Source organism: Heterocephalus glaber, unplaced genomic scaffold (assembly GCF_053883595.1).
Source record: "Heterocephalus glaber isolate CG9 unplaced genomic scaffold, H.glaber_assembly_v1.0 deba00001579, whole genome shotgun sequence".
Classification (NCBI taxonomy): Eukaryota; Metazoa; Chordata; class Mammalia; order Rodentia; family Bathyergidae; genus Heterocephalus; species Heterocephalus glaber.
This window is the reverse complement of record NW_028258360.1, coordinates 8,584,496-8,608,173: the sequence shown is the minus strand read 5'-3', so window position 1 is coordinate 8,608,173 and position 23,678 is coordinate 8,584,496. Positions and strand designations below refer to the sequence as shown.

Below are 23,678 nucleotides of genomic sequence, written 5' to 3'. Positions count from 1 at the left end.
CTATGTAATGGGGAACCGTGTCTCTCCACTAACTCCAATGTTTCCCTTTAGAGTTTGCCCTAGCAACAAGGTGAACCTTCTGTAACCCCAGGAAACAAAGTAGCCCATAAGGGCGAGGAGTGTCTAAAAAACTAGCAACAAATGAAGCAGGTGTTTTGGATAAAGGTCATGGTTAATGACCTAACTCACTGAGTGTTATAAAAGAGAGGTGAAAATAAACTTGCTTGCTCGGTCTTGGGAGCCCTCCCGACTCTTTCTCTTCTCTTGATTTTTCTCAGTCCTCCTTTCCTCCATTCAGAAACTGTTCCACTGGTGACGGCTGGTCTGTCACAATTTACCTAATTATTTCCGGTACTTGCAACTTCATCAGAATGAGTAATTTATTTATGGCATACAAAAAACCTGGTGTCCTAACCAAGTTTCACACACATAGATCTTCCCATAGTTTGCTATATTCAGAATTCATTTTCTTCATATTATAGCAAGCTGCACTGAGAAAAATATATACACAAGTACTTTAGAAATATAATTTTATCTACTTTTAGTCCTAGAGAACTTCTGGTTCACTCACTTCTAAATTTGGTCTACTTAATTCAAGTAATCAGTAAACGCTTAGCAGGTTAGGCTTGCTGTATGCAGTAACATCTGGATTTCAGAGGACTTTCACTTTTGGTATGATCTGTTAGTTCTAAGGTTTGCAAATGTAGTAATGATGTCAAGTTCAACCCCCGAAGGCGTAGGTGTTCTTTCCACACAGCAAAACTGGGTCCCACTGCCTGGAAACACAGCCAAATGTAGCCTTATGCTCAGATGAAAAGCAGAAGAGAGGAAAAACCGTCCTGGTTCCCTGACTCGAGAAGCTGCCCCAAGCCTAGCTGCCAGTGGTGCCTACAGGCTGGCGAGTTTCACTTTGGGCTCTGTGAAAAGCTGAGAAGGAGCTGAGGGAGACAAGACCGAGGCAGGGGAGAGGAAGTAAAAGGCCCAAGATGCAAAGTACACATGCACGGATCCCTCCACAATGAATGTGCTTACTGTGTAGTGCAAATATACAGGAATTAACAAATTGAGAAAGGAAAAAAATCTCAAAACAACAAACCCTTAATGGAATAGGCTCCCTTTGTCACAAAAGAAAAGAACTTTGAAATGTCGTCATCGTAAGATATCAGGAGTTAAGTGCTTTTGCCTTGATTTTACTGACAATTAACCTCTGATTTGTAAGCAAATCGCTGGGCCCCATGGAGTAAATCTTCTCATCACTGAGGATGCACTCCATTTAGAGTTTAAGGAAATAAAAGAAATGTAAAGTCTGTTTTCTAAAATGAAGTTTACTTGTACTACTCATCTGGACTGGCCAAAAGATGTCAGTTGCCCACATTTGAACTGTGGGTCACTGTGCTGTCCTGGAATGTCCCTTGCTTGCAGGTCTGGGAGATGCCAGGTGTGGGCCTCCTTTCTTCAGTGCATTCTAGAAGCACAGCTCCTATGGAAAAATTACCCAAATCTGGAAGTCACCTACTCAGCTACAGCAAAGGTCAGGACATTGGAGTGGCCTCACAAAGGTAACTATGAAGTCATACACCATTTTCCTCATCTTTATGACTTGTGATTATGCTGACACCCTGATCTGGCAGATGGAGAAACTGTGATTTAGAAATTTAGGCCCCTGGCTTATGCAAGTAGGGTCCCGAGACCACAGTCTCCTGCTCTGCTAATTCTCAGATTTGAAACACACACGGTGGGCACAAAGGTGGCCAGGCCAGAGGGTGGCAGTGCCACGGGAGTGCCCCCGACCCTTCTTGTACCATTGCACCATGGTTGTGTTAATATACATATTTCTTCTTCCTCTAAGCCACCTGCAGCCACACGCTCCTCTTATGTTAAATTTCAGTCTGAGAAATTTTTCTGCGCAGAATCTGCACAGTTGCTTCCTTCTTGCCTGGGCTCGCAGGCTGCTGGGACAGCTTCCTGCCTCCTAGCTCGAGCTGCCTCCCCAGCCAGCACCAGGAGCTCATCCCCCATGGGAGAGGAGGGTCTGAGTCCCCACCCCAGGAATCTGGGGTCCACACTTTGGACCTGACCAGGTGGGGGTCCTGATCTACAGACACTGGGTCCGGAGGACATCTGCTCCTCATGGTCCCACAGGAGGTGCTTTCCACTGCAGCAGGACAAAGCCCGCACTTAAGAGTCTATCTCCTGGCACTGTGCCACTTCACAACAGCTTTAATTGCTAGAAAATGTACTACAGACTACAGGTTCTCTTCTAAAGTCACAAGTTTTAAATTTCTTTGCCCCAGTACGTGCCACACTTACTTAAGAAAAAAATCACCTTGCATAATAGTTACAAAAATAGAAAGAAGCACCAAGGGTCATACATTTAAATGCTGGCTCTTGGGTGAGCCTTTGCCCCACACTGGGCTTAAGCAGCACGGCTCAGCTGCTGGAGGAAGCCCACACGCTGCCTGGGTTCAGCAGGGACAAACTTTCCGTCCCCACCCTGCACCCACTCAGTAGAGGTCCAGGGATATTTCTCCAACTTCTACATACAAAGTAGGATGTATTTACTCTTCAAGTCTACGAAATGTAAAAGGTGTACAAAGACTTTAACTGGTACTTGTGCTTTGCTGATCACTGCTTCCCATATTCTGCTCATTAGTATGCATTTAACTATTCCACTCATTTTCTAAGCTGAGGATCATTGTGCACTTACTGATTTCAAACTTATTTTGCTCAATGCGTAACTGTGACCCAGGCCCCAGGCATTCCTTCCCTGGGCAGCAGCAGAGAGATCTCCACTCCTGGTCTCCTGGGTGGGGGGCGCTGCAGCAGGGCACTATTATCACCCACACAAAGCACGGTGATAGCCTTACGGGTGACAGGAGCGAAACTCTGAGAAGCCACATCGGTCCCAGCCTAGAGAGAGGGGCTTGGGGTGGGCAAGCGTCTGTCTGGCCTCCACACCAAGGGAGCTTCCTTTTGCCCTGGGTTTCAGGAAAGGATGGAACATGGTCATGCACATGCAGCGGAATCAGCCCAATTCCTCCTTATTGGGCATTTCTGCATTTCCCTTCTTTGATAGTATAAAATTATGTCTTTTTGGCAGTCCTTCAACATGATTTGTTTTGTCACTTTGCTTGTCACTGGGACCAAACACCTGACACCTATGATTTAAGAGAGGAGGAGTTTATTTTGGCTCATGGTTCAGTCCATAGGCAGCCGCCTCCCAGGTGGGGTGGTTGTTACAGCTGTGTCTAGATGTCCCCCCAGCCTCGTGCAGTCTGTTTCAGAGGTGGGCGAATTTAGGGTGTGTGATCGATGCATGGTGCAACACTAGGCTCAAGGGCACTAGGATTAAGGGTGCTACCCATCCTGAGTAGTCTGGGTAAGATAAAAGGAGGAGAAATACACTGTTAAGGTCCCTTGCTTGCTTGCTTTTGCTGTCTTCTGCTGCCATGAACTGTTGCCCCTTGCCATGTGCCATCCTGCCTTGAAGTTAGCCAATTACAGACTGAATCCTCTATAGGCTGTGAGCTAAATAAACTTTTGCTCCTTTAACTTGGGATGTAGGGTATTTTGTCTCAGCAACAAGAGAAAAGTAACTAAAATAGTGGCACAGTGGAAGAAAAGGGGCTCATTTCATGGAGGCCAGGAAGCAGAGTGAGACAGGAGGAGCTGGAGAGGGTGCTAAATGCTTCCAGGTCACCGCTCTGGGACTCTGCTCTTCGGACCAGACCCCCCTCTGACAGCAGTCAGCTCTGAGACCCATGATCTAGTCGCCTGCCAAAGCCCCACCGATGGGCCATGAGGCTCTTGGGAGACATCTACCTATAAAGCTCTGATTATTCCCTCTGCTACCTTCCTGGAAATGGAATTCCAATGCTAAAGACCCTTCTTCAAGTTCATGAGGCATGGTTCCCAATGAGCTGCACAAGGTTTGCACTAACTTCCATTCCCTCCAGCAGGGCACAAGGTAATCTGTTCTCATCATCATTAGCTCTTCTCATCCTCACCATTATTTATTCTTAACATGACTACAAATAAATTTGCATTCATTTAATTCCTAATAATGCTTCTCTTTTTATGCATTTTTTGGATGGGTGTAATTTCTCTTTTATGACTTGTCTCTTGTTATTTAATCTTCTACTGAGTGATGGTCATCCTTTTTATTAATTTTTATGAACTCTGAATAACTTAAAGATATTAAAGCTTTAAAAAACTGTTTGCAAATATTATTCCTGGTTTGACATCTCCCTCTCAATTTTACTCCCTGTTTGATGTACAACACTCATTTTAATATCTGTGGTGGTGAATGCTATCAATATTCCTCCTGTGTTTTCTCCTCTGAGATTGATTTTAATGTCAGAAGGAACTTTGCTATCCAGGCTTGTGTTTTCTGCACATTTAATTTGGAAAGTAGGTATTGTTTTTAAGTCACTCTTATATTTTATGCATCTATTTTAGAGAAAAAAATCTAGGTGCAGAATTTAAAATATCTCTCCACTGAATCTGTTTTCACTTAAGGTCTGTGAGCCCTGGCATTCTGAACTGGCAGATCAGCTGAGACAGATGTGTTTTCACAACTATGCTATGAGTCAATGAAAATCACTCTTAACAAGTAACCATTAGGCACCTTCTAGGTTCAGTCCAGATTTGACCCAAATTTCAGTCACTTCATGCATGGTAATATTTACACAGGATTCTTACTGTCGTGCTGTTGAATAACACAGGAAAGTAATACATAGATGTGCCATATCACAAAGTGAGATCGCGCACACTAATTGGAAGACAGTTACCCAAACACTGCCTACAGGACTTTGGAATGCTTCCCCCAGACTGGGTCAGAAATGAAAGAGAAAATGTTGGGTGACATCTATAGGATACTGCGGGTGGGCTGGGAGCCCCCTCCCCTCCTTGTGATGTCCTGCAGGGTGGTGCAGGTGTGGACAGGAGTGCCTCTCTTATTTCAAGTCAGAGGCACTCTCTGGACCAGTTGAGAAATTCCATGTCGTGGACAGCTGGGAGAGGGTGAAGTGACAGGTTCTGGACTTCTCCTGAAAAACTAAAGAGCAAAATATGGGTGGCATTGGTTTTTAGTCACTTTTCTCATTGATGGGCAAAAAAAATTACTGATAACTACAACTTAAAAGAGGAAAGGTTTATTTTGCTCACATTTTAGAAGTTTCAGTCCTTTGGCCAATAGTGTGGTGGAAGGGCCTGGTGGAGGAGAGCCGCTCACCTCATGGTAGACAAGAAGCAGAGAGGGAAGGGAGGGGACTCCTCCAGGTCACAGCCCTCAGTGATCTTTCTCTCCAGTCACCCCCCCACAGTGAGTCAGCTGTAGTGTCCCCATGATCCAGTCATCCTTCAGAAGACCAACCTTATGAGCACATGAGGTTTGGGGGGACATCTAGACAGACATAAACCACAGCATTGGCTTTGGTGTGCAACCCAACGGGGTGGCTGGTGCATGGGGAGTGTCTCCTGCACCCATGGGTTCATAGGGGGAGAAGGTGCAGAGCTTCCCATGGAACAGCTGTGCACTGCTGGTTCTATCTCATGAGGTACCTGAAGGTGCAGGTACAGAGCATCACAGAGGGCTTAGGGCAGCCACACATGCCTGAGAGCTAAGCAGGTAGAAAGGACCCCATGGAGGAGTTGTGTCCACACAGGCATGGTGTGGGCCACAGTGTCCTGAGACAGGGTAGGATGTTATCTGAAGAACCCCCAAATCCTCAAAGGAGAGAAATTTGTAAAGTCTTGCCCAGAAAGCACAACACTGTCACCAGAAAGCACCGGAGGAGGTTCCTAAACCCACTCTATCTGTAGAATTAAGTTGCAGGTTCACTGCGTCCCATTGCAGAAAAGGAATATTCGGGATGCATCAGCAAGGAACATGAAGGGGTTTATTAGGCAGAAATTTATTAAAGTGTGCACTCAAAGAACTAAAGTTCAGGCCCTCGAGAGAGAGGTGCACTGTGTTGCAGGGCCCGGCACATCTCTGCGGCTCGGGGTATCTTCGAGGTGGGCAATCTGGGGTGTGTCCTGCTGTCTGTCCGGTCACCTGCCCTGTGGCTGTGTCCCCATGCAAACCGTCTCCCTGTGTGTGACGCTGAGACCCGCTGCCCACGTAGGGGCTGGGTCCTTGAGGGTGGTCAGGGAGGAAGTGTTGTTTACAGGACAAGCTCAGGCCCGGAGCCCGAGTGCAAGTGCACTGATCTGTGAGGATCTTAGGCATTTTTTTTATTTTTTGAGTGATTTTTCTGGAGGGGAAAATGGCTCGTGTACCTTTTGTGTCCTGAAGCTGTAGTTTCTCTTCAAAGTATAATTGTAAAATTCAATTTTCCTTGTCGCCTTTCTAATCTTCATTTTTTCTATCCTGCCTCAGCTCCACCTCTCCTAAGGACAAGTAGAACCTCAGAATCCACTGCCCCTGCCCTCTCCTATCCACTCATCCATGCCCTCCTCTTCCTCCCATCAGCCTCAGCGTGATGAGGTCAAGGAACTCACAAGAGGACACGTGACAGAGGACACAGCTGACCGTGCCCGGTCTCCCTTGTGTGCATCCCTCAGTCAGGTCTGAGTCTGAGCCAGGCTGAGGTCAAGACTGAGCTAAAATGAGAGCCCCTAACACCTGGGCCACAACCTCCAGAGTATGCATGGTGGAATTCGGGAGCTTCCAAGCTCCAATGGAAAAATGGTTCCTTTTATTTCTTTTCTAGTCACTAACTGAAATTTAAACATGAATTTAATGATGAGCACAGGCAGCAAACCCTACTAAGAAAATCAACCCATGATATTCACATATTACACTGATGCAGATAGCAAATAGATAGACAGATGCAGATAGATCGCTACGGGACCACTCTCCCTTTATCTGAACTTGGGCAGTGCCCCAAGTCAGTCCCCTCAACCTTTGTCCTAAGACCTGGTATGAAGGAAGAGATGAGAAAAACAAAGACCTCTGAGCCTGCTCTAGAAAATTCTGAAATCCCACACCTTCTGCCTGTGTGCCAGACCTGCCGGCACAACCTACAGTCAGCTTTAATATTCTCTTGGAGACCAGTGAAGTTCATGCATATGGACTGCATCTCATACATCCAATTACAACAGAAGGAATTATGGGAAAGGACATGCTCAGTACACACAGCTGACCTGATTCAGCACCATCGACCACGTGGTCAGTCATGCTCTGGAAAATCCAATGGGGGTGCCCTAGACCAGCACAACACTTTAAATTCTTAAACCCAAGGCCTTCAGCACTCTGCCATTTCCCTTTCTGCCTACATGAGCCTGCTCACTCTGAGCATACTGTCGCTTAACCTTTGCTGTTTTTTCCTTCCCATTGTGTGCCACATCCAACTCTTTGTTCATCAAACAGAAGAACCTAGAAACCATCCAGGACCACATCATCAATGGTAACATTACAGTTATAGAACAAATCTCAAAATATCATTTGTGTCCAAATGCTGCCTTAAAATCATAGTACTTATCAGATCTGTTGCTTGGTACGTTAATAGAGCATAGAAGCACTACAAACCACAGGTTTAATTTTAATTTCACCATTGGTGTTTCACCATAATGGGTTCACTTTGTAATTCTGAGCACCTTTTCCATTACACTGTCCTGAGCAGGACGCTCTGGACTACCTGCATGGTCAAAGGCTAGCAGGGTTCACAAAGATCAATGACCCTGGCTTAAATTGGGAATTCCAGGATTTTATTGGAGCAGACATCCTAATCCCTACATTGAGACTATGTTTTGGGACAGTGACCATGAAGTTATAACACCCTAAAATTGAAAAGAAAATTGTTAACACTGGCTGAGTATACTTAGAAGTAAGGAATGAACCAGCACTACTGAAATAAAGAAAGGGGAACCAATAAAAGTGATTAATAATTGCATCTCCTGGGTCATTATTTCCCAACAAGCTCAGTTAATGACTGTCAACAGCCAGATGTGATACATCGGATTCTGTGATCCAGTAGTAAAGAATCATCTCATAGTAGCATGTATGTATAGGGATTTTTTTTTTTTTTTTTTTTTTGGCACCAGGGATTGAACTCGGGACCTTGTGCTTGCGAGGCAGGTGCCAGATATATAGTGATATTTTAAAGAGAATTTACACATTCAACGTCAGGAATTCATTTTCACATGGTCTGGTATATGCCACTGCAAAAATTATTCCCTTTTCTGAGGCTTTTATTTATATTTCAGAAGAATATTAGTGTAAACTAAAAGATCTTTTCAAAGAGATTTGTATCACATTTGGTTATTTAGCTGGATATTCTAAGAAGAAAAAAACAACATAAAAACCACTTTGCTAGAAGCTGATTCCCTTGAGTCTTTTGTTGGTCGTTTCATCTTTTGCACAGAACAATTTAATAGTACAAGAAATTACACCTAATTTTGAGCCACAACTGACAATCCAACCCAGGAGCTGGCAATCAATCGGCAAACAAAAGTAGAGTATTTTCTTATCTTTTTTCCTGGGAATAGACAGAAAGTATGATATAGCTATACACCTAAAATTAAGGAAAATGTCAGCAATTATGCTCATTAACATAAGTAGACATAATTCAGAGGTAAGAATCAAACCAACTGCTACTTCTTTAATGCTGTGATCTGCAAGAGGCTAGTCCTAGCTTTGGTTCATTGTTACTGTCTCGTTAAAAGCTCACAGATGACCACCACAAGATTCCGTTATTATGGAACAATCATTTGCAACTTTTACGCTTTCCATTCAGTAAAAAAATACAGCTCAGAAGAAATGTCAAAACTGAAGATCATTGAAAATGATAGCAATTTACTGCTCTGTATTGGTTCTTTCAAAAGCTTCTCCACTGAAGTCTACAAATATATTAGCAGTTACTGATGCATGTAAGTTATATGCATTTAGCCTTGAGTTTTTAAAAACTACAAAGTTGCTATATTTCCTAGCACACAGAGTAAAGGCTCCACTGTGCTTCTGTTACATGTCAGGCATCAATTTATTACACGCAGTTTGTGGAGTTCTTAATTAGTTCACACCAATCAGCTTCTAATCCTACCAATCTGCTGAAACTCTCTTCCAAGCAAAAATAACCACCTCCAAGTTACTAAGTTCAAATCCAATCTACAACTGCGATTTGTTTGCTCTCTCAGCAATACGTGAAGCCATCCATCCTCTCCGTGCATGCCCAGGTTTTCCAGGCCTCATTCTCTTGGATTCCTTCATGCCTTAGTGCCTCTTCTCCCTCACCCACCTGGTTCACCAGGAATCCTCCCAAGGATGTCAGTATCAGGAGTGCGCTCCTTTTCCCCAAACTCTTCTCCAGTCCAGATCTTCCCTGAATTCCAGACTCCTATATCCAACACAAACTCAACAGCACCCTTACAGTGGCTAAGAGCACTTAAGCTTGCCCTTTCCAAACTGGATCTGACTTTCCATGCCCTGCGCCTGATTCTTGTCAGCCTTCTTTATGTCCTTTGATGTCAACTCCTTCACAACGGTGCACTAAGTTGAAAGTACTTAGAGTCATTTGGAAGTCTTCTCTTTATCTCCTACCTCACACCCATCAGGAAGCTTCCTTGAATCTTTTCATAATATATCCTTAATTTTCTTGCTTCCCCCAGCCCCTAACTCCATTGTCTGAGCCACATCAGAACTCCCTAGATGTAACGGTGAGGGTTCACTGTCAATATGGTTGGCTAGGAAGCCACAGAGCGGATTAATCAAGCACACTTCTGAGTGTGTGGATCATAGACTTGTGACCTTGGCTCTGTGGCTGGTTCCTGGCCCCTCTCTCTCTGACACTGTTCCCTGCTTTGCTTCCCAGCCACCGTGAACTGAGCAGCTTTGCTCCACCAGGCCTTTCCACCACGATGTTCCTGCTTCAGAGCCAGCTGACCATGGACTGAATCTACTGAAAACATGAGCCAAGTTAACCCTCCCCTCCTTTAAGCTGTAGGCACTGGTAATGTGTCCCAGCAATGAGAAAGCTAACGCCCTAGGCTGCCGGAAAAACCACCTTCCTGACCTCCTCCCAGCTCCCACCACCCCATATGTCATCTGCTCTCTACACAGCAGCCAGAGTGAGCAATCCTCCTAAAAGTGAGGTGTCTGTCCTGTCTCAGAAACCTCTGATGTCTTCCCACCTCACCGAGAGAAGGACCATGGCCCTCAGAGGCACAAGAGGCGGTGCAGCCTGGTTCTGGCTCCTCCTTTCCCTGTTCACACTCATTCATGCCTCAGGGCCTTTGCACCTGGCACCCTGGCTGAGGCCACCCCTCACAGCCTCAGGGTTGGTGCCCTCTCCTTCCAGTCATAACTCTATGCTGTGAGCTCACCCCTCTCACCAGCCAACACACTGGCCTCGCTTTGTTATGTTCTCCTTTGCATTTATTATTACTAATATAGTAGACTTGCTTATTTATAGTGCACATTACTGCCCTCCTAACTGCAATGTGATTCGGTGACAAGGGATCTCCATGCTTTAGTTCACCACTGTATTTTGTTCCCAACACGTGACCCATAAACATTCTTCAGTAAGTTGGTTACAGTGCTTCGTCACTTGATTAGGTCACTTCCCAGTGCACTCTCATCATGTCTTGCCTTCCTTTCTTACGACTTACAGTTGCATTCTTAGAGATTTCTGAAGCTTATACATCCACAAATACTGAATCTGGTAGGCTAAGTTTAGAAGACTATAACTTTAACATTTTATAAATTTAAAATTATAAATTTTGCACAATATAAAAATTTTAAATACTATGTTAAATTTAAGTTTTTGAAGATCGATCAATATTTGGGAAGGGATTCCACCTGGAAGTCACCAGGTAGCGAACCTCCACCTAAGAAATTCAAATGTATGTCATGGAAACGTTGCTTTGACAGAACCCCTTGCTCTCAGCTCGGTCCTGCTGCTGTCCGGCCTCACACCAAGTGCTGCCCATGGACACACTGACGCCCACGTCCCACCCGACCTACACAGCCCTCTGTACAGCTCCAAAACCACTCCTGCTCCAAACCCCACTTCACTTTCTCTCAGTGCTTTGCCCTCTGGTGCTTACTACATTTCTTCCTGCTATAGTTCACTTTATGTTTTATGGGTCAATAAGGCAGAATGTGACTGCGATGTCAGCATCAATTATATTAAAATGATTCCAAATTAAATCGACCTATTTTTAATTTACTGTAACTCGTCCTGAAGAGTAACAGCAATGTCATGGGAGGAGTTTGCTAGAATTTCTGAACTGAATTAATTTCAAAAGGAACCAAGTTTGTTTTGCTTCAAACTAAAATGAAAGCCTTCTCCTCTAAGTTACACTGCAGAACCTGCACTGACAAAATAATGCACAGAACTTATTTTAAATCTGTAGGAAAAACATCCATAGAAGAAAGACCTGGAGGAAATACATGAGCAGAAACACATGGTGGTGTAAATATTTTGCACTTTCTTTTCTACAGATTTTGTGTTTTCCAAAATTCCTATAATGAATAGGCATTGCTTTGTATAATAAAAAAAATCCTATGCTATTTAACTGTGAATTATATTCAGCTCTACATTTTAGAGTCGACTGAGACAACCCCTGAGTCAAGAGAGCGAACTCACCAGAGTGACCCCTTCCTCGTTTTTCTCGTTAACATTTCCTCCAGATGACAGGAAGCGCTCCACATCAGCTAACATACTCATGGGTCTCTGGAGCTTCAACTGGTGCAGCGAGGTCAGGTCCACTCCTGGGGGAGAAAGGAACTTTCAGGACAAAAGGAGAGACACCACTGGGGATGAGAGCTCCTTAGCAGGTGTTCCTCCCCCGGATCAGCTTTGAAGCCCCCTTTCCGGTTTGTACCTGAATTCTAGGTCTGTGAATTCTTCCTTCTGCATGCATTCTGTTTCTAACTAGATTATAGTCTTTACAGGAAGAAAAATTCATCACTTGCTACATCTCAGAGCCAGGATGGGATGCCTTATATGTGGCAAGCTCTTCAGGAATATCTGTTTTAATATAAACTACCAAGATACACTGCCCAAAGTATTTTAAAGTACTTAAACTGAATTTTTAAAAAGTTGAAAAGATACGATTCTTGTTCTTTAAGATTTTTCTGACCCAAATAGTTACTCCTTAAAGCAGTATAGTATCCTAGAATTTAAAAAAAGATTGTAATAGAAAAACTAGCAAAAATCTGAATAACATGTGTATTAAGTTAATAACAGGGTTGTACCTATGTTAGTGTCTTAGATTTGATGGATACACCATAGCTATGTGATGGTGGCATTGGAGGAAGCTCCAAGTATGATGCTTCGGAACCCTCGGTGCTGTCCGTGAGATTTTCCCACACATCTCATGATTTCTAAGTCACTCTTTAAAAGGATGCTCCAGCCAGGCCTTTCGTGACTGTGCACGTTACTGAAGATAATGAAGTCAAATCCTCACACGCCAGTCCTTAACTTCAGGCCATCGCGTATGACAGGAAGCTCAGGTCCCTCTACCTCCTGCTCACACCCACATCAGCAGGTGCTGAACATGAAATTCATGGCCCCACAAGCGACTCTCTCTCTACTTAGATATCTCCTGTGACCTGCTTTGGTTCCTAGAAAAAATTGATACTTACTGAAGAGAAATAATTCACCCACTTCCAAGTGTAAATGAAAATGATGACAATGCTGCTGCTGATGATGATAAAGGTGGTGACTGCTGTGGTGAAGGTAGGGTGGGGATGCTGGGGATGGAGATGATGGATGGGGATGGTGATCGCGATGGACTCTCCCTCTCAGATGCATTTGCTGTGAGCAGCCTCTCTTCTGAGCACTTCTACCTCATATCTGAGTGAGTCCTGGCTGCACACCTGGACAGGAAGCCTGGCACGTGGACCCAAGCACAGCCCTGTGTGAGGCTCCTATGGTGCCCAGCTCGGGTTGGCGCCCTCTGGCTGACTTTGGGGCAGTCCTTTCACCTGTGTGGGTCACGGCATCCCCAGCAGGTTGGATAAGAACTTGGAGCCCAAAGTGGCAATGCTGCTGGCCACAGACTTCAGACCGCTCTCCGGGGAAGAGCCCACGTCGGGCATGGTGCCTCTCCGCCCTCCCTCCCCTTAGGGTGTCCACACCTGCTCCCAGCTTATTCTGAACCTGGGCAGCACAGGAGCCCACCTGCCCAGGACTGCTTCTGCAAAACAGGGCTGAGAGCTCCCCTGTTTCACCAATAGATATTAGAGCGAGTTAAAACACAACATACAAGCAGCACAAGGCTGCAGTAAGCACTTTGGAAAAGGGAGCTGTGGTTATTAACCAGCCTCTGGCACACGCGTGCACGCCACTGATGTAGAGTTCCCTTCTTGGCCATGATGAGGCTGAGGACATCAAAATAAAGCAAAATAAATTTCTGAATCATGTGTGAATCTCACATACTCTGCTAAAAGCTAGGCTATGTTTAGAAAAATGAACTAGAAACTCTCATTCACCCTCAACTGCTGAATCATGAGCCATTTGAGTTCTGCTAGGAACCAACTAAATCTGTCACTGTATTTTCATTTTCAGGATTATGGGATTTGACATGTGATTTAATTTTGGAAAATGTTATTTCCTGAATGCTATTATTCAATTTTATACCCAAAGCTGCAGAAGAATCTAAGGTTACATTATTTTATTAAATTTCCTAATGCTGCAGTGTTCACACAAGTTGTACTTATCTTTTAAAAATTATTTAAGTATGTAATTAAAATTTAATGAAAAAATGTAACAGCTCAAAGATGAAAGACACAAATTAAAATACAGTGGTAAAATACCACTCACTGCAAGCTCATCATGGTACAACACGGTGTGAAAAACAATCTATTTCTGATCTCTGTTATGAAGACACCACAGGGAAACATGAATCTGTATCCTATTAACCTAAAACAATATTGAATCAAACATGGTGTAAATCAAGATGCAATCTTTAGCCAGGCACGGCACTGCTTTCCTGTTACCCAGCAGTCTCGGAGGTGGAGGTAGGAGGATCGCAAGTTTGAGAGCAGCCTAGAGAGCTTAGCAAGTTGGTGAGACTCTGTCTCAAGGGGCTGGGAACATAACTCAGTGTGGACACTCGGGTCAAGCCTCTGGAGCATAAATTTTTCAATTTCCATTATTTGTTCAGGAAAGAAACACAGACATCATTTTGGTAGTAATGCAACAGAAATTCTCTCTCTTCATGGTTAAGCCAGGTTCTCAAATTCTGCTCCCAAGTGAAATGATCCAGATGACCACAGTGCATCATACATCTATTTTGTAACAGATGGGCCAATTCTCATTTTCTAAGAGAAACTTAGTTTTATTTCCATATATTTTCTGAAAAGTTATTAACATAGGGCCGGGGATTTAGCTCAGTGGTTTCGCCACCTGCAGCACAAGAGCAAGGACCTGAGTTCAATCCCCAGTATGCCCCCCACCAAAAAAGTTATTAACATAAGCCCTGCTTAGATTTACTATTTGGAGATGAATCTGGTATTTAACTTAGGAATTAAAAAAAATAATTTACCTGAAACCCTTAAGGTGTTCCATGGGATACTATTTCTACTGACTGGTTAATTTGATAAGAATAGATACTTAGGCAAAACTGAAATTATATCAATATCACAATCAATCTTAGCCTTACCTCAGTTTCTCTTAACTGTTCTAAGGAATTTTGGGAGGTCAATCCAGCTTTTCCTTTGTATGGGGCTCTCCAATGCAGTTAGTGTAACGCCAGGACAATTCTGCAGAAGTGTACTGCTGTAGAGACCCCAGAAGACCTCATAACCCCTCCCTTCCACAGCCGCCCCAAGCCCATCTCTATCTGAGCTGCTCACTTTGCCTGTCACCCACCCTCTCTGGCCCGGGATGTAACAGCCCCTTACCCAAGAGGACTGTGACACGTCTGTAGCTGATTTAGGACAAAGTATATTCTCTCTCCTTAGTGTTTCTGTAAGATCTACACTCAACTGATTTTCATTCAGTTCCATATGTATGGCATCATCATTTGGGTATAACCAAAACACATTTTTGCTTCCCAAAAAGAAGCAACACTAGCAGGGTGCAGTGGCGCATGCCTGGAATCCCAGCTACCTTGAAGGCCCAGGCCGGGGATTGCAAGTTCAAGCCCAGCATGGGCAACCTAGCGAGACCTTGTCTCAAAATAAAAAAATGAAAACAAATGAAAGGTTGGGGATGCAGCTCAGTGTGAAGGTCCTGGGTTCAAATCCCAGGGAAGGAAGGGAAAAATAAAAGAGTGACGAGACAGGGGGACGGGGTCCTAATGCACTAGGACACACAAGTGATGTCATGATTTGGGCACTGGATTCCCCGACTCACAGAATAGCAGTTTTCCCACACCGTGGTCTCCATGCAAACTTCCTAAGAGATTCAAGGAAGCAGTAAGGTTGGTTCTGCAGGCAAATGCAGAACAGTGGCTCCAGCAGAGAGATGAGTGCCATCAGAAGGGCACTGCTGCCCTCTGCCTGTTCCCTGCACCAAGCCTGCACAGCTGAGATAGCTGAGCACTGTTCAGTGCAGTGGGGACGTGCTGTCACCTGACTGTGGGTGACCCTGGACAGCCTGGGGCAGGAACAGGTCCCGAACCAGCTTCACGAAGCAGAAGAAAGACAAGAGATGTATGAATCCAGCCACATAGCATGAGTGTGAATGGCGAGGGCTGACAGGGGCACAGTGCCCAGACTGGGAGGCAGCGGCTCTACCCCAAAATTGAAAGAGCAGAGTCTTAGCTAAGGCAGTAACAGCAGGATTGGTGAGCGAGGTGGACAGGATGGAAGGGGTGCCAAGGAAGTGCACCCTACGACATGTGACAGAAGACAGGAGGGAGTGGGAGAGCAAGGCCGGTGGAAACCCATACAAGCTAATCAATTTCCAGGCCAGTCTACAGCTGTAAAACGTAAGCACAGCCCACACTGCAATGTCTCCTCCCACTTTCTTTATTTATCATCACTATTATCATCTTGGTTATGCTAACAGGTCACAAAAGAATACTCTTAAAATCATTAAGCGTGTAAGACAGGAGTGGTGGCAGACGGCTGTATCCCCAGAACTCTGGGAAGCTGAGGCAGGAGGACTGCAAGTTCAAGCTCAGCCTGGGGAATTTAGCTAGACTCTGTCTCAAAACAAAACAAAACAAAACAAAACAAAGAGCTGGGGATGCAGGTCAGTGCAAACGCCCTGGGCCCAATCTCCCGCACCACCACCAGAAGAAGAAGTACACAGTAACATAGCATTGGTAACTGTCGGCGCCGACACAGCCAGCTCCTTCTCAAACTCAGAGCTGTCTCCTGCCTGGGGAGTTCGGCATGATCCGCCATTCACTTCCAGTACGTGAAATCTGCCCTACTCGTGCTTCGCTCTCTTAGAAGTAACGGGATGGAATCCGCTCCAGCAAGGCTCGGTCCCCAAGACTGAAGGCAGCAAGCACACCGCTACCGGCTGAGGAGCCAGGCCTGAGGGCTGCGGCGTGGGCAGCACCGGGGCCCAGCACCCCAGCACCCCAGCCTGCCTGTGCCAGACCCCCCGCACCCTAGGCCACCTTCAGCACAGGGAGGCTCGCGCCTTCCCCACCAAGACAGCCTTTCCTGCCTTGTTTTCCCAAGTAATGAGACTTTTAGAATTGGGGCCGTTGAGCTCCAGTTAGTACCCATGCCCTCGTGAAATAAGCCTTTGGAGCCAGCGAGTGGCAGGAGGCAATGGCACGGGGAAAATGAGGCACCTCACAGGAAGCAATAAGGTGGGCGTGGCCAGCCCTGGACGGGCCAGGGACACCATGGGCTTCCTCTGTGCAGGGCTACCCTGGGAGGACTGTGCCTCCTTGCTGGATAGTGACATGCAAACAGCAGCAAACAGGAGGGCCTGACTCTTTGAGTATTTCCTGTTTCTGCATGGAAAGGGGGTCTTACTTTATTTTTTCCGATTCCTATTTCTCTATTCCTACTCCATGTTTGCGGTTGATCACGATTCCCTCCATCGTGTGGACTTGGTGCGTGTGAATGACACGTCCTAATTCGTTTTCATCCCATTCCCCTCCCCTTCCCTGCCCTCCTCCCTCCATCTCTTCATGCCTAACTCATTTTCAAAAGCTCTATCTCCCTATTTTCTGCGATCTATCTTTTAGGTTTTTCTTTCTTTATATTTCGGACTTCTCATGTCAGAGAAACCATGCAAAATGAATCAATGATCTAAACGGTAAAACAGAAACAATCTGCTGATAGAAAGAATAGGTAAAACTCTTGAAGACATAGGCAAGGACTTTCTCAACAGAGCCCCAGTTGCACAAGAAATGACCATATCAAATTAAAAAGCTTCTGTACGGCAAAAAAAGCAACCTAACAGAGTGAAGAGATAACCTACAAAATGGGAAAAGGGCCAGGGATTTAGCTCAGAGGTGCCACACCTGCCTTGCAAGCGCAAGGACCTGAGTTCAATCTCCACTACCCCAAAAAATGCGAAAAAAAATTTTTTCAGCTATTCCTCAGACAGAGGACTAATATCTAGAATATATACAGAACTCAAAAATTAGACCCCCCCATATAAAGACCCAATCAAAAAATGGGCAACTAAAATGAACACACACACCTCAGAAGAAGTATAAATGTTCAATAAAAATATGAAAAAATGTTCAACATCACTGCCACTAGAGAAATGCAAGTTTAAACAACACTGAGATTCCATCTTACCCAGAAAGAATGGCCACCATGAAGAAATTAAACAATCACAAATGCCATCCAGGCTGTGGGGCAAAGAGAACCCTCCCACATTGTTGGAGGGGCTGTAAACTAGTACCCCAATTATGGAAACCAGTGTGGAGTTTCCTCTAAAAGGTAAAACGAGAAATTCCGTTTGACCCAGCTGTTCCCCTTTGAGCTGTCTTCCCAGAGTCACAGAAGTCCTGTTCCCGTGATCTACGCACACCCATGTTCACAGCAGCCTATTTCTCGATAGCCAACTCTTTAATTCTTTGCTTCCCTGCCCCACCTTCCCATCACTGAGTGGTCTCAGGAAACACTCTCGCCGTGCAGGGCAGTTGATGTCCTCCTCAGTGACACAATCTGCCTCAGCCTCACCTTTGCTGCCCAGCACCGCACGACAGCCTCTGTGTTTCTAAATGTGACAGTGTGGCTCCCGGGACAGCACAAATGCCCTCGACCTATGTCCTCCCTTGCACATTCACCAGCATCAAGGGCTCTGGCGAGAATACACTTGAGCCAGCCCCACGCTCATTAACTCAAATTCAGTCATGCTGGTTCAAGTCCCTTCCCCTCCGGGGGTGGGGGAAGACCGCAATCACAAACCCAATCCTACTGATTATGGACTTCAGATGACTGTAAAAATGTTCTTGCATCGCTGGTCTCTAGATTTTTGCTGGCTTTTGCAAAAATCTACATTGATAAAACCAGCCACATAGTACAAGCACTGAAAAATGGAAGAGAAAGATATCGTATTTTACACCATCAAGAGAAACAACATCCATCTGAAATCATTTCAGCATAGCTAGAAAAATTCATGTATATTTATGGTTCTATCCACTTATTTCTTATACATTTTTTCACAAAGCTTCCACATACCATTTTCATCCAGATAGGCCAATAGGATAGAGCTGGATTCAGTCCCTTCCACTGCATAATCTAACGGGATATTTCCATTCACATCCTGGAGAAAGACATTGGCTCCAGCCTACATGAAGAAGAAAAACATGACATTATACATAAACCACTGAAATACAAAACAGATTTTAAACTTCACTTTAGTCCTGGCCAGGAAACTGACCCAGAAATAGTTTCTGGTCAATACAGTCCTGGTGAACCAAGGAGACAACCAGAATTATTAAAAAAAAGTACATTCAGTAACTGTAGAGACTCTTAAGTGTGCAACGTGTTACACAGACAGCAGGATCCCAGTTGTGTTTCCCCACCCCTCTGCTCACCCCAACTACACTGCCAGGGCATGGTCATGCCTTGGGAGAGCGTCCATGGTGAACTCTTCCAAGAACAAGGTGCATTGGCCTCATCTTCTCCAGTCTATCCTGTAAAATCTTTTCATTCCTTATGCTCCACAGAAATGCCCCTGGGAGCTGTTCTCTTGCTAAAATGATTTAACAAAGACCTGTGCTAATGGCTCCTGGTTGGTTTTTCTCCTTCTATGTTCCATTTTGGAAGGAAGAAATATTCACTAGTGTGGCTCTTCCACATCTTTTAGCTGCAGAGGCCCTTCATCAGCAGGTCTTCTGAGTGCTCCTATCCCACCCCATTGACCATCTCAGCCTAGAACCACAGCTTTGATTTCATTCTTACAAACTGGTCACATGACTCATCCCCACCGCTCCACATTCTTCAGTCCCTCCATCAAATGTTCCAGGCATGGCTACCACGTCTTCTTCAAGAAAGGGCACGAACAGCCACCCCGCTGCTCCACAACGGCGTCTGTTACCTACGTCTGCTATTTCTGTGTCCTTCAGCATTTTCTGAATCACAGTAAGTAGTTAATTCCTGCTCACTACTGTAGTTAATAATTACGTGACTTCCCTCTTCCTTGCTGGGATTATGGGTGAGAGCACTGGCTAGACCCTCAAGGAAGCAGAGTGGCCTCAGGGGATGAAGGTTGAGAGGGGGCTTGGGGTGTGGTGGGTCACCCTGCAGCTGGAGCACAGTGCTGAGGCCCAGTGTGAGGGGACCTGGGAGGTGTGCGTTCCACAGCACACAGTGATGTCACACACCACCAAACTGTCACTTGAGGTTGACTGTCCCTGTGCAGGTACCTTGGCTGTAGTACTTGACCGTTATAGTGGAAGTGATGACCAGAGGGACTGTAGCACCATGGGGCACCCCTGCGTGCAGTGGAGGACTCACTCAAGAAAAGAGCAAAGAAATTAACAAGAAAGAAAAGACAAACAATCCCGTTGCCCTTCAGCTCAGGCCACAATAAGAGAACCAGGAAGGATCCATCCAGCCTTCACTGAGTCTCCTGCAGCTACCATATTGCTGATCAACCACAGAATCCAGTTGTGATCTTGCTGAATTACAGTGGCAGTGGAACTCACAGTCTCCTCAGTTTTTTTTTTAATCTGAAAATTGCCAATTATCGGGATGGGATGGAGTTCTGAAACTTGGGACGGTATATTGAGTTGAGCTCAGAAGGAACACAACATCTGGGGCCCTCCGTCCCCCTCAGCGCCCTCAACATTTCTCACCAGGAAAGGAGATTTCTCCCTGTGCCCGAGGTGCCCCTACACCTGCTTCCACGGCACTGGGTGCAGACACCTTGAACAAGGGGTTGTTTTTTCTCACAAACTCTCACCCCCCCCCCCCCAGATTCCTACTCAGGATGAAATGTCAGTGTGCTTTTGGGGAAACTGATACCAGGGTGCAGCAGGAAGTAGCTTACACTCGAGAGTACTCCAAGCACACTCATCCCATTGTCCTTGCCATTTCCCGCAGCGGCTCTGGCATCCTCTCTCCTGAGTGTCCTCAGCTGTGTTGTCCTGGCTGCTTCCATGTGCTACATCGATTCAAAACGCTTCCCTGATATGGTCGTTTTGACTTGGAGGAAGATCCAGAAGTCACACAGTGTCAAATCCAAGAATATGGTGCAAGAGGACATGGTGGGATGTTTTTCTTTGACAGAAATTGTGGTAAATGTTTTGAATCGATTCAAAACATTGGGATTAAGGCAGCCAGGACAGTGCAGGAACGAGGCCTCCAGAGTGCTTCAGAAAGCAGCAAGAATGATAGGGTGAGCATGTTTGAAGGGGGGATTTTGAGGGTGATTCACAGCAATGTGTCTTGTACTGTCATGATTTTTTAAAAGTTTAAACATTCAGTGCATTTTTTAAAAATCCTATTAGAACACTTGCCATACAAAATGAATACATTCGTGGTGGGGAGTTGGAGCATAAGTATATTGCATCCTAATCCTTTTATTTCTCCTTCCTCTCCTCTACCTCTGCTTTCACTCCATCCATCGATTCTCTTTCCATTGCAAAAGGTCCACCTCCCTGTTCCCTATCTTTGTTTTTTAAGTTATTTGTACTTTGGATTTCTCATAAAGAGCAATGATATTTACCTTTTTTGTGTCTGATTTATTTCACACGGTAGTATGCCCTAAAGATCCACCCATTATCCTACAAAAACCCTCAAATTTATCCTATGGCTGTGTAGTAACCCACTGTGTATAGACACCACATTTTCTTTACCTATTCACCTGCTGATGGACACACAGGCTCTTTCTAAGATTTAGCTATTGTCAGTTGTGTTGCTATTTCTTGATCACATCTTGTTTCTACATCTATCTCCCAAACTGGAGAAACACACACACGCACACACACACACACACACACACACACACACACTCTCACACTCCTGGAGAATGCGTATGTCTTTAAAACAGCGGACCGTGAGTGCAGAACTGGACTTCACACCCAGAGCTGTTCCCAGAGACCCCAGGGGCACCAGAGATGGCTCAGACTGCTGCTCCACAGGCTCCCTGCAATTAGACACAGAAGCGGGCTCTGTTTAGGGGAAGGGAAGGACCTGGGGAGACAGCCAGGCTGGAGGCCAGGCACCATCCCTACCCTTCCTGTGGCCCTGGTCCTGGCAGCAGGCAGGGGGCACAGGTGCCAGCCCAGCCAGCTCTGCTGACCTGACCAGGAAGCTTCCAGAAATGCCACAGGCACCCAGGAGAGGCTTCCGGACGGCCACACCCAGAGGGACACAGCCACTTCCCAATCCTCCAGGTGCTCTTCCAACTTTCCCTTTTGGGACAGTCTCTTCTTTCTGGAAAGGTCACTGCTCCCATGTCCACTTCTTGCCATTTCTTAGCATTCCCTTCGCCCCACACAGTAATCAACCCACTTCTGCTAATTAACAGGTCCTCATAGTAAACCATTTTCTGTTTAAACTGCGGAGCTTTCTGTCCAAGGGACCCAATGGACACACTGGCTTCCGTTGGGTGAGTGCAGTGAGGCAGCTGTGGCACAGCCTCCAGAACTCCATGGGTTGAAGGTAATGGTTGGTGGTAGCATTCAGCCCTGGGGCAAGAACAGGTCCACCTCAGCCTCTGGATCGTGATAATGGGACTCACAAAACCCAGGCAAATAGCTACTGTGTCCTATGGAAATATACAAGGCTCTCAGGCCAAAATGCAGGAGGGCACCTGTTTGAAGCAGTTTTGTTGGGATGCTGCAAATAAGTGCACATGTGGAGATAAACACCAATTAATGTAACAGCACTCTAGTAAGGGATATGGGAAATAACTCACATCCTTATTATGCCTAGTGAGGTCCACAGGGCTATTTATAATGGATGCATTCTACAGAGTGGGTGTGAACCACAGCCAAAAGGGCCAGAGCTGCTAGAATAGCTCTATCACTGGCCTCTGGAAATTTTTAGAGTAGGCAAATCAGGTCTCTTAGTAGACCCCCATTTCCTACAGGCTGTCCTGTGGGTGCCCATGATTCCTAATTCCTTCTGTACGTGGAGTCCTTTGTCTTGCTCCCATGAAACTAAGGGCCCACTCTTCCCAGGCCCCATGGTGCCAGAGATCTGAGTTTCCTTAGGATTACTGTCAGGGATGCTTCACACAATTGCATGTAATGTTTGCACTGGGAGAGGATGTCTTTGCACAAAGGGGCATCCTCAATGCTGAGTGCATACCAGCCCCCTTGGCAGGCTGGACCACAACATTCCAGCAAGTGGAGCTTTTGCTGCTTCTCAAATTATAATACAACAATTCAGACACATCCATAGATGCAACCTGGCCCTTTGGGACTCAGCAGTCCCTAAAATCTTTGTGCACTGGAAGTGCAGCCCTTGAGAAGGTTTGAGAGCTCTGAGCTTCGAATGCTCCAAAGCTGTCCAGAGGCCTGATGCACACCTCACACACACCTGAGCACATACCTTCCTATCCTTCAGCACCTGCTAATTTTCTTCCTGCACTTTAAGATAATTGTGAATGCCACTCAAGAGATCCATGGCTGACTTTCATTATTATCTGCCCAGCTAACTCAAAAACAAATGTACAATTTCAGCTGATAATGAATCCCACTGCATGTATGGAGCTGATTACCTGACCTGTGAAGCAAAAAACTTTCTTCAAATGTCAGAAGTCCTCTCTTCGTATTATAAAGACAGTCTGATTTCTACCATACCAGTGTGAAAAGAACCCATGGGGTTGGGAGTCAGTAGCATTTATAAGGCATGATGTTAGCTCTTATTTAGAAAACACTTTAAATGACTCAGGAACAGCAAATCAATTTGCTCAACTTTGAAAAGTGAAAAGCAAACAAGTAATTTAATTCAACAAAAACACTGCTGTTGGGCAACCCACTCGGGACCCCTCCTGTCTCTCAGGGAAATTCCTTTTCCCCCCATAAACCTTTCCTACTCTTAACCTCCTTTGTTCTTTGGAATTCATTCTTAGACTTCTGAGACCACCTCGGCACATCTGACATCTAGCAGGTTGGGGCTATATTTCTCCTGCATCACCTTGGAGGCCCCAGTGAGGTAACTGGAAGGAGGTAAGAGTTTGCTTTTGTTTCCTGGCATGCCTAAATGTTTTGACTGAATTCTATATTGTGATTCCTTTAGGTAATCAAAAATTGTCACCTGTGGTTTGCTGGTTGCTTATGCCTTTTGTTGCTTGCTTGCACTGTGTTCAATGAGAGTATGGAAGATTGTGATGTGGGTTTCTGGG

At 45.4% G+C, this 23,678-nt stretch overlaps 1 protein-coding gene across 10 annotated transcripts in view; it reads right to left on the bottom strand.

The window, feature by feature from the left end:
* The window catches only part of Myo16 (myosin XVI), a 531,552-nt gene that overhangs the window by 306,901 nt on the left and 200,973 nt on the right, over positions 1 to 23,678 (bottom strand). For all 10 annotated transcript variants that reach the window (XM_087193116.1, XM_087193117.1, XM_087193118.1 and 7 more), the window contains 2 exons: positions 18,557 to 18,665; positions 11,589 to 11,713 (listed from right to left, as the gene is read on the bottom strand). In XM_087193116.1, the coding sequence (XP_087049242.1) occupies positions 11,589 to 11,713; positions 18,557 to 18,665 (234 nt within the window). The remainder of the gene's footprint in view (positions 1 to 11,588; positions 11,714 to 18,556; positions 18,666 to 23,678) is intronic.